At 38.4% G+C, this 15,779-nt stretch overlaps 1 protein-coding gene across 1 annotated transcript in view; it reads left to right on the top strand.

Moving 5' to 3' along the window:
- PNISR (PNN interacting serine and arginine rich protein) overlaps window positions 1–15,779 on the top strand; it is a 31,966-nt gene that overhangs the window by 14,185 nt on the left and 2,002 nt on the right. Inside the window, 10 exon segments of the mRNA XM_086631277.1 lie at window positions 520–705; window positions 4,589–4,812; window positions 6,501–6,687; window positions 6,954–7,144; window positions 7,764–7,901; window positions 8,955–9,054; window positions 9,762–9,815; window positions 11,101–11,271; window positions 14,550–15,462; window positions 15,464–15,649. Of these exon segments, the coding sequence (XP_086487403.1) occupies window positions 520–705; window positions 4,589–4,812; window positions 6,501–6,687; window positions 6,954–7,144; window positions 7,764–7,901; window positions 8,955–9,054; window positions 9,762–9,815; window positions 11,101–11,271; window positions 14,550–15,462; window positions 15,464–15,649 (2,350 nt within the window).

Genomic DNA, 15,779 nt, shown 5'->3' on the forward strand with positions numbered 1-15,779 from the left:
TGTCCTCATCTGTGAGTGCAATTCATTTACCTACTGTTAGGGATGGTAGTAAATTAAAAAAGGAAGAGATAACTGTAACACAAAGTAGCATTCCAGAATTCAGGGGTTGTACAGAGAGTATACATTGGAAAATGTGTTTTTCTGTGTATCTTTCTTACACTTGAGTCATTAATTTAGAATTTAAGGCTATATATATTTCTTTCCGATATCAAAACTACTTCACTTACAAAACAAGTGTATTACTAGTACTCATTCAGTGCTAATGTGAACCTAAACTAATCTACCGTATGCATTTTGAACATATGCAGAGAAACTCTGCTTCAGCAAGTATGTACACTTTGATGTTTGCCTTCAGTGTGTTTTACTGTACACTGTGAATAAGTTTTAATGGTGCTCTTGGTACTTGCTGAAGGTAAACATTGCCCATTTTTCTTGAGCAATGAGACATGTAATTGAGAAACAGTGTTAAACTTCAGACTTGAGAATAGTAACCTTTTAAATTTCCTCTGCTTATTTTAGGCCAGATTGACTGGGCTGCATTAGCTCAAGCATGGATTGCTCAGCGAGAAGCCTCAGGGCAACAGAGTGTAGTGGAACAACAAGGAATGATGCCAAACGGACAGGATATTTCAGGAATAGAATCTGGTCCAAACAACCACAGTAATTTTCAGGGGGATCCCAACTTCAACAGAATGTGGCAGCCAGGTTTGTTTTCTTTCGCATTCATTCCTTTTTTTTTCATGTAATGAAAATTTACTTTTGTCAGACGTTTTTAGGTGTGGATGTGCCCGGTCTCTCGAGTTTCAAGATGCAAAACTACCAGTAGCGTCAACTAGTTAACTGGGTATCACAACTGCTACTTTCCAGTCAAGTGTTCCACAAAATGGGTAACAGTAGAGGCACAAAGGTCTGATAAGACAACGCGGTAATCTCTATATTAAATAAATAAATTGGTTTTATAATACACATATGCAAAAGATTTGTTCTGTGCCTGAACGTTGTAGAAAGATAAAGTGTGAATTGCAGTTATATGTTTTCTTCCCTGGATCTTATTCTTACATCTTAGGTGTTTTGTTGCTTGTAGCACTGCACTAGGAACAGCAGCACTGAAGGCAACAGGATGCCTCAGAATTAAAGAGCAGGGCTCAGTGTTGGGGCCTGTTCTCTTTAACATCTTTATCAATGATCTGGATGAGGGGATCGAGTGCACCCTCAGCAAGTTTGCAGATGACACTAAATTGGGAAGTAGTGTTGATCTGCCTGAGGGTCAAGAGGCTCTACAGAGGGACCTGGACAGACTGGATCGATGGGCCAAGGCTAACTGTATGAAATTCAACAATACCAAGTGCCAAGTCCTGCACTTGGGCCACAACAACCCCCTGCAGCGTTACAGGCTTGGGGAAGTGTGGCTGGAAAGCTGCACAGCAGAGAAGGACCTGGGGGTGCTGGTTGACAGCTGATTGAACATGAGCCAGCAGTGTGCCCAAGCAGCCAAGAAAGCCAACGGAATCCTGGCATGTATCAGAAACAGTGTGGCCAGCAGGAGCAGGGAAGTGATTGTCCCCCTATACTCAGCACTGGTGAGGCCACACCTTGAGTACTGTGTCCAGTTTTGGGCCCCTCACTTCAAAGGGGACGTTGAGGTGCTGGAGCGGGTTCAGAGAAGGGCAACAAAACTAGTGAAGGGTTTAGAGAACTTGTCCTATGAGGAGCGGCTGAGGGAGCTGGGACTGTTTAGCCTGGAGAAGAGGAGGCTCAGGGGGGACCTTATCACTGTCTACAATTACCTGAAAGGAAGTTGTAGGGAGAGGGGCGTCAGTCTCTTCTCCCACGTTATGAATGACAGGACGAGAGGGAATGGCCTCAAGTTGCACCAGGGGAAATTTAGGTTAGATATCAGGAAGAATTTCTTTACAGAATTATTGGAACAGGCTGCCCAGGGAGGCGGTGGAGTCCCCATCCCTGGAGATGCTTAAAAACCGTGTGGATTTGGTGTTGAGCAACATGGTTTAGGGACCCTGACAGTTCAGGGTGAATGGTTGGGCTCAATGATCTTGAGGGTCTCTTCCAACCATATGATTCTATGATCTGTTGCCCTCTCCTGTAGTATAACACCTGCTTCTGGCATGATCTTGACATGTAGAATGAGTTGACAATGCAGCTAGCAGATGCTGGCTTCAGGTGTCTTAAAATCTTGCAAAAGGAGATGTGCAATATTCTGTGTGTAAAATATATTTTTATTATGCTTCATATACTTAGTATTTGCCCTTTTTGACTTATGTATCTAATTGTCATCCGTGTAATTTTTCAGTTATCATAAGTTAAAGTGGTTGAATGCTTCTCTTAGTATTGATTATTTTCAGTTCTTTATAATTCCTCAAAACTTTTGGTTTGGCCAAAAATTAGTTTTCTTTTTAAAACTTCATAAAATAACACTGACCATAAGCGTGGGGTAGAGATTGGGCATTTTCTGCTAAGAATTTTTCTGGAATTGTATTCTTAAAGTCCTCTGAAAAGTTTGTTATGTCACCATGCTATAATGCAGTTTGAAACGTGTGAGCAAGGTAAGTAAGCCTGCGTGCATGCCTTCTGTTGTCTTGGTGAAAACTGCATTTCGTGCTTGATTCTGTTAGTGGTTGAAAGAATAACACCTCCAATTTTCACAGTGACTATTCAAATTTATCTAAGTGCAATGTTTAATAAAGGTGGGCTTAAAATGTCATTGGCATAGCAAAAGGGAGGTGGGTGTCAGGTTTCTCTTAAGTGTAACCTACCTGCCCTGGGCTATGTGGTGTTGTAGCCACATGTAAGAAATTTAACTTTACTGTGTGGCAGTACATAGAGTGTATTTTACCTGTGTTTCTGTATAGTAAGTAGAGGGTTTCACAGGTGAGGTGAAAGAGATTAGTGCCTTAAAAGGTGGCTTTTGCAAATAGTCACAGAATAGTAAAAGTGAGAACATGTTTATAAATGTTAGGAGCCCAAGCTCACCTGGAAAATCCAGAACAAGAATACATTTAGATCTAGGAATGAGAATAATGTAGCACCTTTTGTTAAAGGGAAACAATGTACACTGCATTTTGTTATCATTGGCTATATCAATCAAAGAATATACTGTTTTCCTTTTTTTGGGGACGCTGATAAAGACCATGCTGATGCAGATATGACCCAGCTTCCCTTAATTTAGGCAATGTCATCCTTAATGAGTAGAAGTAGTCACAGCAGACAAACTAAATCACAGCATGTACGGTTAGCCAAAGTTCTCTTCACCTATTTACTGTTTCTACAAAGCTTCATCTTTATCTCCTCTCAAGTTTCTTTTTGGATCCAAAAACCTTTACACACTACTAATAAAAAAGCAAAATGGCAGTCAAAGCCAACTGCATAACTAGCAGACAATTAGTTTTGAAAGCATTCATGTTCCACAAGTGAAAACAGCGTCTCTTGTATGCGACTTGCAAGCTGTCAGGTCAGTTGACTCGAAGTAAACTGGGTTTTTAAATAGTGTCAAATTTTAACACATACATTTATGAACAGTAACTCTTGTAAGCTGTACTTAAAGGATTCTGTCCCCTAGAATACTTTAGGAGTATTGACTCTGGGAAAAAATTGGATTAATCAGCTAACCGTGACCTACCAGGATGACAGTGAGAGTGAAAGGAATGATACAATCTTTGAACATACGAAAAAAAAAACAAAAACCCCACCAAGTAGAAAAGCCATATTAACCCTTTTTAATTGCTATAGTAATGGATCCAATTATCATGCAGTTGGGAACGACAGTAAAAATTAGAAAAATGGAAAGAATTATTAAATAACTGGATGAAAGGTAGGACTGGATGGAAGGTAGGAGTTAACCTGAGAGATTAGGTATTAATTCTGTTACTGGTTAAAGTTACAAGGTACTTCTGTCACAGTCTATAAATATCTGCATAGTGGACATAATTTTTAGACCGATTTCCTAAGAAGGCAAAGCTTACAGCCGCATGAAGTATGAATTCATTCCTTAAAATCTTTTCTCTGTTAGCCAATTGTAACTTATGTTTGAGGGCTTATGACTGTAGCTTGTGCTGGCACCTCAGCTAGATATTGAAGAATCCAGGGAATCATCCTTTAGCAAGACACAAGGCTTCGGAAAGCAGGTTTCAGTGGTTCTGCTGCTCACAAAACCATTTGCTTTCCATAATAGGTCTTTATTGTACAAAGGAATGAAATAGCTCATTGCTTTGAAAGTTGAAACAACATAGAAATAGAGAAGTAGGAGCGGTTCTTCAACAGTTTACACGATTTGTAAGTCCTATGGTAGACTCAATATCACTGGAAATTTATAAAAACAAATTTACACTGTTTATGTGTCAGTCCAGTTCTGCCCACCTGGTGTTTTAGTTCAGCTACAGCTATTTGTATTTCCTTCATTTGGCTGAAGAAGTTATTGAGGCAGTATAATACAGTCTGTAGATGAATAATTCGTCATAACTTTTATCATCTGTATTGCTTTGAGGAACGTAAATACAAGACCATTGAATGATTGGTGACTCACATAAATTGTACTAACTTGGTATTGAATTGTATTCTAAATCCTAAACAGAATGGGGAATGCCTCACCAACCCCCTCACCCACCTCCAGATCAGCAGTGGATGACTCCAACCCCGGGTCAAATGGAAGCTGTTCCTCCATCTGAAGACAGCAACAGTCAGGACAGTGGGGAATTTGCTTCTGACAACAGGCATATATTTAACCAGAACAATCACAACTTTGGGGGACCTCCCGATAACTTTGCAATGGGGCCAGTGAACCAGTTTGACTATCAGGTGAAACATATTTGTTGCTTTAATATTGTAGACGCGCAGAGTCCCTTCCGTGGATGTGTTCCTCTAATATCATCTAGCGGCGACTTTCATTCTTCAGTTCTACAAACATCTACAGAATCTGTTATCTGCTAAGATACATTTTTACCAGATACTTTACAAAAGAGACTTTAGAGTTTTCAGTTCTGTTCAGAGGGCTGAAAGGTTTTTTTCTATACTAGTAATGAGAAATGGCTGTTGTCTGCGATATTAAAATGAATCACTGTGTTCCAGGATATAAATTAACATTATGTAGTTTTGTGTTTAAAAAAAAAAAAGAGGAGGAGGAAATTAAAATAAAATTCAGAAATATATACTTAAATACACTAGATAATGTACCACAGGGAACAGTCCTGTATTGGCAGGGAGATAGACTGGATGATCCATTGATCTTTTCCATATCAGTCTACTGTGATTCTTTGAATAAACAACGGTATTTCTAAAAAACCCACATCCATTTTTTTTTCTTCATTCCAACATATAAATTGCATAGCATAATAAATGTGTAGGTGGTTTTAGCACTAATAATAGCAGAGGGCATTACACGAATCTTAAACACAAAGAAGTTTTGGATCTTCCCCCGATTTTCAGTATTTTTCTTTGAAAACTCTTGATGTAAATGACAAACTGTACCTGTTAAAACACCTGTCCGCTGTTCATAAACACCCAAGGGAAGATGAGCAGAAATGTGTTTCTGTCTTCTGACCTACTTTTCTCTATTATTAAATTCTCTTGTTGAGCAATATTATTAGGAAGTGAACCGATAATTTTCAAATACACTAGTTTATTATAATTTCCTTTTGTTTACTATTATGGGGCCAACTCTTAAAATTAATTTCTCTAAATACTACAGAAACTTGTTTTGCAGTGAATAACAGAGGGATGCTTGACCTGAAATTGTAGTGGAAGAGTACTTTTCCCAGTAGTGACTTAAATAGTCAATAGAATATAATAAAAAAAACCCGAACAGATACTACAACTTTCTTCCTAAACAGTCTCCTCTTAAATAGTTTAATTAGGCATTTCTGGCCAGCAAATATTAAAACAAAAACCCCCTCATGTATGCCTCAAGACTTGTGACTTTTGGATTGTATACAGCTTGCTCAGAACCCAGGGTCTGTACTAAACTTACATATTTATGCATTTAATATTTTAATCAGCCATAATCAGCTAAACTAATCACATTAGTGAATGATTACTGGAAAGTGCACAGTGCAAAATTCTCTTGTAATAAAAGCTTTAACTTTTCATTTTTGTCCTCATGTTATAGTCACAAGGAAAGACTGCTAACATAGCTAGATTTTTACACCTTAATTTTGTATACTCTTCATTTATCTGCATGCTCTGATGATAAGCTGGCAAGGAACTGCCGGAGATCGATGGTGATTATAGGGCTTAATGTTTGCCACAATATGAAAGGAGATTGGTTGAAGCTCTTTCAGCTTCCTTAGTATCCCTGCTTAAATCTAAGTTTACTCATTAAATATTTAAGGAAAACTTTTTTCTTGGGGACCACAGAAAAAGAGATTGAGAGATCTCAGTACCCTAGAAATCGTGGATTCCTACTTGCATGGATTTCTGTAGACCGACTTGCGCACATGCTGTGTTTAGTGTTACCATGTGAAGAAAAATAAACTGCATTACTCTTTCAGCATGGGGCTGCTTTTGGTCCACCTCAAGGTGGATTTCATCCACCTTATTGGCAGCCAGGACCACCAGGGCCACCAGGTCCACCAGCACCTCCTGCACCTCCTCAAAATCGAAGGGAAAGACCCTCATTCAGAGACCGACAGCGTTCACCTATTGCGATGCCTGTGAAGCAGGAACCTCCACAGATTGGTACATGTTAACCACTCCTTAATGAAAAAAACCAGAAAATCTGTGTTTTAAAAAGAATTGCAAATTTTATTTTATTTTTTTTAATAAATTAAAAAAGAAGAGGAGGGGAAAGTTATTATGTTTTTTTCCCCACAATAAGATGTGTGGTTTGTTTGGATTGGGGTGGAGGGTTTGCTTCTTTTGTTTTAGGTTTGCTTTTTTTTTCATTTGGGGGGTGGGGGGAAGGTTTTTTTCATCCCACAAAACTGTAAACTTTGCTTATGTAGATGCTGTGAAGCGTAGAACTCTGCCTGCCTGGATACGTGAGGGCCTGGAAAAGATGGAACGAGAAAAACAGAAAAAATTGGAAAAAGAGAGGATGGAGCAGCAACGTTCACAAATGTCTAAAAAAGAAAAAAAGGAAAGTGAGGAAGCTGAAGAAGGGGATGGCCCACGGTTACCTCAGAAAAGTAAATTTGTAAGTAGAAGAGTTTACTTTTTGCTCAGGTTTGTATTTCCTGAAAGGTATCAACTTTTTGGTCTCTTCAAAAGAGAGACTGTGTATTTCTGGTTATCTCTTTGTTTCTGCTGCTTAAAGTAAGGTTAAGCTGCCGCTTTGTTGATGCTTCATATTTTGAAGTTGTCAGTGTCTGAGAGGTACAAGCATATCATGTGATCTGTAGTAGCAAAGAAACAATGAAATTGGGCTTTTTTCTTTTCTGTATTTTGGGAATATAAATAGTCTTCAAAGGTTTGAATTCTTTTTTGAAATAAATCAGTAGCTGAACAAATTCAAATATACCTGTATTTGCTAAACTGAGCCCATTTAGGCAGCCTTGTGTTGTCTTCACTTTAGGAGTTACGTCATTTGTTCACAGTTTGAAGTACCTGTGTGGCAGTGACCTGGCTGCTAGGTATTTCCTTATCTTGTGTAGGCAGAGAGGTACCTGCATGTTTATTAGCAGGGGAGAAAAGAGTTTTATTATAACTGTGATACAGATTTCGGTATAAAGTAGATCAAGTTGACTATCATAAATAGAAAGTAATGCGTTTGACATCTTAAGTTTTTCCTGAAATGTATGATGCTGTTCTTGTAGGACAGTGATGAGGAAGATGAAGATGCTGAAAACACAGAAGCTGTAAGCATTGGGAAAATCAGCAGGAGTCCATCCCCAGCTCCTCAAGAGGAGCAAAGTGAACCAGAAATGACAGAAGAAGAAAAGGAGTATCAAATGGTATTAATGATATAGTTCTCACTAAGTATTTCTAGTTGTTTGCTCATATGTTTCAGGCATAGCAAAGTAAAACACTTTTTCTCTGCCTGATACTGTCAATAAGAGGTATAGTACAGTAAAGCAGGGTTATATTTGCATGTCACTTTATAATGGTGTCTTTCTCATCTAGACAAGGATATAGGTTATATAACTCTTGCTGAGCACAACAGTGAAAGAATGTAATGACTGTAGTCTTCATGTTGATCCTTACTAATTCTATGGTTTTGCTTAACTTGTTAAGTTTCTGAAAACTTTTAATGATTAAATGTACCTGTCTGAAGTCTATGCCTCAGCCTCAGTTCCTGTGAAAGGGAATGTATTCTTGCGAGAAGGCACTAGAAACCTAAGTCCTAGACCAGCAACAATTTCACTATCTGCAGAAACTTTGTGCTTTGAAATCACAGTTGTATGTTAATTGTGCAACTGAAACCTTGTTAATGAAGGCCCTGAATTTTAAAAGGTTTGAGGAATTTGTAAAGCACCTGGTCAGACTGAGCAGCTGGAGAACTAGCTACCAACATTTCAATTTTTGTAGTAAATATGTAATAATAAAGTCCTATGTAAGTAAGCTCCGATGATTTTTTTTTTTTTTTTTTTTTTTTTTTTTTTTTCTCCCGGATTTGGGTCAGTGAGACAGCATACCGGATAGAAATGTGCTCTTTATTTTTTGAAAGAATAAATGATATCAGTATAAGTACATTTCTGATTTGCATATTCATTTGTTGTATCATCTTTGACATTAGGAATCTGTGCCCTGGATAGCCGTGTGTAATACATGTGGATACAGTTCACAGTCAAAATACAAACTGTTCTGAAAGTTCTGAAATCAAGTCAAATTTAAACAGTTTCAGGTTTATGTTTTTAAGTCGTATCTGTTGAAAGAAGTCATTGAATAAAATGTGCAGGAGAATACTTTCATAGCCATCGAAAGAAGTGAATCTCTATGGATATAATTTTAATGGAGCATTTATTCAAAAATTTTTGACTAGTAATTGTATATACAATTTTCTTCAGATGATGCTGACAAAAATGCTGCTGACAGAGATTCTCTTGGATGTTACAAACGAAGAGATTTATTACGTGGCCAAAGATGTTCACCGAAAAGCAACTAAAGGTATGCCGGTTCTTTTTTTATTATTATTTTATTTTAGTTTCTTCGGTGAATATTGTATATTTGCATGTTCTAGAACATTTAACCTCCATAGTTATCCCCCAAGAACAATTCCAGTATAATGCATCCAGTTTGGTAGAGTTCAAATCCAGTAATCATGTACTTTTGTCCTGTGCAGTGTATTGTGAGTTACTTCAGTTATTCCATTTCTTTCATAGAATTCATTTTAGTTAAAGCGGTACCTGTGTGTCAATGACTTTTGAGTTGTAGCTGTTTTTCAATGCTGTCATCTTTATCTCAAGTTCTTAGCTGTTCAGAAGTGAAAAGAGACAAACTTTGAGTTCTCAATTAGTAATTTATTTGCTTTCACTATTAACATGTATTGTACTTACATAACATTTTTTTAACATAACTGAGTTAATCTAAATATGTAATTCCTGAAACTTGAAAATTATGTGCAGATGCTGTAACTTGGAAAGTGATTTATGTTTGGTTTTTTTATGTTCACTATTAATTTGCAGTTAAATTCTAAATCTTCATGGTCAGAAAAATCTAGAAGTGGTTTTAAATGGATGATGCGTTTTTAATGTTTCTTCTCTCCCTCCAAAGAACAGCAATAGTAGTAGATTTAACAATACCATAGACTCATGACTATGAAATCGTGGCTATTTGTGTTAACATGTTGTTCCTGTTGTTGATGTGATACAAAGCTCCTGCAAAACAGCTGGCACAGTCCAGTGCACTGGCTTCCCTCACTGGACTCGGTAAGTATGTTCCTTATTTTTGAGAGGGCTTAAAGGGGGAGTTTCACTCTTGCCTTGCATTTCTAGAAATTGCATTTTGAAACTAGATTTTAATTGTCCAGGAGTATGGATCACTTTTTAATAACTTCATCATTATCAGCAGCTTTGTTCCACAGGAGAGCCTACTGATATAAGTGGGATGGTTTTTGGAGTAAATCAGTGTGAGTTAGTGTATAAGAATCTTGCCCTTATTTTGAAAACACATAAAAACTTTAGATAAATTTACTTTTCCAAGTATGATTGTTTCAGAAGCACACTGCAGTCTTCAGAGAATAGAGTTTTATGTTTTTCTCCTATTTTGATCCATCCAAACAAGAAGGGAAAGTTGATAGAGGAGAAATGTGAAAGTCAATAAATAAAAATACTATGATCTTTGGAATTACTGTGTTATTGAAAAGCTACATAAGCACAGAGGCTCCCATATCCTATATTGCGAGATACAACACAGGAAAAAGAGATTGAAATTCCAGCTTGAGATGCAACAGCAAAAGATCTTTTCTAACATGCTTTTTGTCATCTAAAACATACTACAGCAGTGTCAGTGATCAGTTATGTGCTCGTTACGTGGAATTCTGATGAATTGGATTGAATGTTATCATCACAAGTATTCACATGTTTTAAAGCTAACTCAGTGAAGACCATAAGAGTCTCAGACTGAAAGAAAGTAAAAATTTCTCCAGCTCGGATGTTTAAATTGACTTTATCTTTCTAATCAGTCCAGTAGTTCTAATATTTCTAGGAGAGAAGAAAGTCCATTTCTGTTCCATCTCTGTACCTGTCAAAGTGCAGTGTTTTCTAATTCAATGTAGAAAAAATTGATATGGCATTCAGAATTTCTGTAGCGTTGGACTATGGAGGCGGCTAAAGTCATTTCAGAGATGTCTTCTGGGAAAGGTCCCAGGCATTTTCTGTCTGGTTGCTGCTACAGAGGCAGGCACTGTTACGATCTCTGCAGGGAGCTTTTTTGGCCTTCCATACAATGGAAAAAGTACCGTGACCGCAGTGGTTGCTTGACGAAAATAGACGAGCTGTTCCAGGAGAAGTAGGACCAGACAGTGAGCATCAATGCAGATATGGGGGCCTTGATCACACCAGTCAAACAACACTGGCACTTACCAGAATAAAGTGACTTCTTCAGAGAAGAGGAAGTGAAGGAAGGGCAATGTTGCTCTCCTCTTTGCCCCACAGAAATATTAAGAACAAAGCTTAACCTTTCCTCGTGATAGACTGGACTTTATGCACGCAGGTGGACTGGGTGGTTATGGATCAGGAGACAGTGAAGATGAGAGGAGTGACAGAGGCTCTGAATCGTCTGATACTGATGATGAGGAATTACGACACAGAATCAGGCAAAAACAGGAAGCCTTTTGGAGAAAAGAGAGAGAACAGCAACTACTACTAGAAAAACAGCTAGAAGGTAAGTCATAGAATATCTTCTTACTATGCAGCTGTATATGGAGCTTACTACTTGGTATAGTGTCGTGGTTTAACCCAGCCAGCAACCAAAAACCACGCAGCTGCTCACTCGTCCTCCCTCACCCCCAGGGAATGGGGAAGAGAATCAAAGGGGAAAAGGGAAGGAGACTTGTGGGTTAAGAACAAATTAATAAGAATAATACAACAAAATTAAAAATAATAATGATAAAAATGAATAATAATATACGATAGTATATGAAAATGATAATAATATATTCAAACAAGTGAAGCACAGTGTAATTGCTCACCACCCACTGACCAATGCCCAACAAGTCCTGGGTAATGATCCTGAAACAAAGAAGTCCTGAAACCGCAATCCTGGAAGAGCGAGAGCACTGAAAAGAGATCCTGAGAGAGAGAGAGAGCCCAGGCTTCCTGGCCAACCCTCATCTATATACTGGGCATGACATGGCATGATATGGAATGTTCCAGTGGCCAATTTGGACCTCAATCTTAAATCTAAACTAGTTGTGGGTCCTTTGTTCCGCTGTGCTCCCTCCCAACTGGTTGTGCACCTGTACCCTGGAAAAATATGAGAAGCTGAAAAGTCTTTGATATCTTAGCAACAACTATAAACATCAGCGCGCTATCAGCATTCTTCTGATAACAAATCCCATACTAAATCCAAAACACAGCACTGTTCTAGCTACTAAAAAGAAAACTACCTCTGTCCCAGCCGAAACCAGGACATATATGTGAATTGGTGGGAGGGAAAATGCATTTTAAGCCAAAAATGAAGCCAAATTGAGGAACAGTGTTCTTTCATTAAAAAGTTTTAACAAAAAGGTGTTTGAGCTACTTGATCAAAATGGGGTTTGCTTCTTTTCTTTCTAATAAGAAAAAAAATCCATATAGTGTTTTCCATAAGCTATTCTACTTCAGTGTTGAAAGAGCAGATGTGACACGTATATATCTATATGCTATAGGTATTGTACTACTATACCAATAATAGTATTACTTTATAAAAATGCATGTGTGTGTATAATGTATGTTTTAAAAATTATCAGTATTGGTTGTGACTGGGGGATAAATTTCACCTTTCTGTACTAGATTCACCTTTCTGCACTAGACTGCAGTTTATATAAACTTGGTTCCGTAAAGTTGTATACTCTAAATATGCGAAGCACATCTCGCGTCATCTGAAGAACTTGCTTTTCTGTTACATAATCTTGTGCAGTGCGCCTTTCAGGATGTACATTGGAAGGCTGCAGTTCCTTTGAACTCGCTATTCTCAGCTGTAGTTAAGGTTTGCTTCCATGTGCCGCAGCTTCATAACTGGATTTTATACCTAATACCAGGGTAAGATTATTGAACCGAGTCAGTTCACGCTTAGTCCCTGAGAAGGTGGCAGACTTGATTTAAAAAAAATAGAAATAAATCTGTGATTTACTTCTGCTTCTCCGTACAAGGTGAGGTTTGTCCTTTTGTACCATTAATGAGGTCAAAAGGGTATCGCAGTCACCTTGCCATGCTGAAGAGAGTCTAGATCAACAGATGAATACGATGGTAACAAGTCATGATCTAAGTTCATAAGCTGGAGGAGAAAGAAAGTGCTGTTACGATAGCATACTTTTTTCTTATTTGAAGATGGATGATTTCCTCCTTTTACTTTTTAGCTTAAAGGTCTAGGAGACGTATGGATCCCTTAATAAAAGGCTGAACTAGCCAACGTTCTGTTTTCCTTGATATTCCTGTCTCTCTCTGAGTGTTTTAAGATTTATGTCTAAAAAGATAGCGGTATGGAGAGTGGCTGAGTGGTGGCCTATGACCTCTGTCTTCCTAGTGCAGAAGCCGGATGTCAGTCTGGGGACATCTCCATGGGGCTATTTAAAAAAATACAAATCTAGAGTAAAGGAGCTGATTCTGTACATCCAAAGTACCGAAGAATACTAACCACAGGCTCTCTTTTGTTGTGGCATCTAGGAAAGGTCGAAAATTTCTAATATACAACACAATATCTTCAAACATACACTGGCTTCTGCCTTATTACCTAATAACTTGGGGACCAGATGGAATTGTTTTCTGGGTTAGATTTGACCATCAGTTGCCATTTGGATCAGTCTGGGTTTCCGGATGCAGTTTTATTCCCTAAGTTAATTCAGGAACTGATGGCCCACATCAAAAGGCCATTTTGTGGCTAAAAATGTTTCATGTTGATTGCTTATTTCTGAGTTAAATTTAAAATGGGAAAGGGAGATAAACTTGGCCAGTGATGCAAAGGATCCTAGGTTGAATAGAAATAAGTAAAACTTTAAAGTTGGAAACCACTGGAAAATGCTCTGAGGATCTGAATTTCTTTAATTTGCTGTATGAAAATCTTGACAGGATACTCATTATGTTACTTTCAAGAAATGTATTTTTAATTCTTCTGTTGTCTTCTTACCATGCTTATAGCATTTGCTGACTACCAAGCTTAGATATAATCTCAACTGACGTTCACTTTTTGTTTTGTAAGAGCGTCACCATCTATCTGCATTAAATGCTGTGGTCTTAACTTTTGAGTTGAGTCTTAAGCAAAGAATTATCTACAAGTCTCCTTTTTATGCTGTTCCTCCCTTCCTTGGAATTCATTGGCTGTAAAACCTGTTAAAACCAAGGAAAAATGTAAATTGCTTGTACTAGTTAACTTAGATTAGTCCTAAATGCTATCCTTGGAAAACACCACAAAGCCAAATTTTCCTTCAAAAAACCAAGATGCGTCACTACAGCAGAAGGTACTTCTCGCAGACTTTTTTGGGTAATGAGGTCTTCAGACCAGCCAGTGATTACTCGAACTCAGATGAACGGGGCTGGAAGGAAGGCAGGAAGCATAGGTACAGCTAGAGGAGTGTTGAGGAAGGAGCAGGGAGAATCAGGTGTGTAGAAGGGTTGCAGGAGGAAAAAGTATGTGTGTGTAGATAAATTTGGGAGTTCTGGTGCTCCACGATATTAGTTTGAGAACTTAGTCTCAAACCACTGAAACATGAAATAACATCAGGGACTTCTAAAAGTGTCTGGGTTGTGCACTTTTTCTAAACGAGGAGGACAACTTTTCTAGACTTATAAAAAAAGAAAATAAGTTGTTTGGTAGGTAGTTGGTATGATGGCAGACAGTGTATTAATTGTAAGTATTATGAAAGGTGCTTGGAAATTTGGCTTTGCCAAAAGAAACGCTATGGAAACTATTGACATATTACTGCAAATTAATTGCATTTTTCTTTTGTATACCTTTTTTTTCAGAAGAAAAGCTACAAAATGAAAAAGTTTCAAAAGACATGAATGAGTTTATCAACAAAGAACAAAACAGTAACTTGGCATCGCAGGAGGCAAAAGAAATTGAAGCAGATATGGGTCATGAAAAGAAAAGATCTCCAAATGCAATCGCACCTGACGTAGAACTCAAAAAAGAGGGTAAAGAGAGGACAGGAAGGAGTGGGTCGAGAAGCTCGAGCAGCGGTAGCACGAGCAGCAATAGCAGAAGCAGTAGCAGCAGCAGCACTGTGTCTAGCTCGTCCTATAGCAGTAGCTCAGGTAGCAGTCGCAGCTCTTCGCGTTCCTCCTCTCCTAAAAGGAAGAAGAGACACAGCCGCAGTAGGACGCCTTCGCATAAAGTTAGGCGCAGCAGAAGCAGGAGTTACTCCCACAGAAACAGGAGAGAGAGGAGTAGGAGCAGGGAGAAAATAAGGGAAAGGAGAAGATGCAGTAGAAATCGCAGTGCTGAAAGAGGGGAGAGGCGAAGAAACCAGAGTCCTTCGAGAGAGAGAAGCTGGGACAGGCGTAGAAGTAGTAGCCGTTCCAGAGACAGGCGCGCTAACCGTGCGAGCCGCAGCAGGAGCAGGGATAGGCGTAAAACTGAAGACCAGCGTAGGAGCCCTACTGGAAATAGGCACAAACATAAAAGCGAGGGTAAAGATCAAGAGAGGAAGAAGGAGCAGGGCGGAGGGGTCGATAAAGACAGGAAAAAGAACAGAGAAAGGGAGAGAGATCAGGAAAAAAGGAAAGATAAGCCCAAAAAAGAGGAAAAAGAAAGTAAGGCTGGCAATCATGACGACAGTAGGTTAAAGAGAAAACGAGACAGCGAAAGAACTTTCTCTCGCGGTGATTCAATATGTGTGAAAATAATAAGACAGGATTCCAGACAAGAAGCAAAAAATTTGTACCAAAGATAGCAAAAAACAGTCAGGCTCCGAATCTAGTGCAAGGAGTAGTTCCGAATCTCCAGGAAGCAGTAAAGAAAAGAAGGCCAAGAAATCGAAGCATATTCGGTCATGCTCCATGGAGAAATCTCAAAGGTCTGGTAAGAAGGCAAGCCGCAAACACAAGTCTAAGTCACGATCAAGGTAGTATACTTTTTAAGTATTTTGTCTGACTTTTTTTTTTATTTTTTGATATTCGTCTTCATGTGTACGGCATATGAACTTTTTTTTTAATAAAGTATGGTATTTATTAAATTTTTTGTCTTAGGCAAAA

The sequence above is a fragment of the Tauraco erythrolophus genome, chromosome 2 (genome assembly GCF_009769465.1).
Source record: "Tauraco erythrolophus isolate bTauEry1 chromosome 2, bTauEry1.pri, whole genome shotgun sequence".
Taxonomy (NCBI): domain Eukaryota; kingdom Metazoa; phylum Chordata; class Aves; order Musophagiformes; family Musophagidae; genus Tauraco; species Tauraco erythrolophus.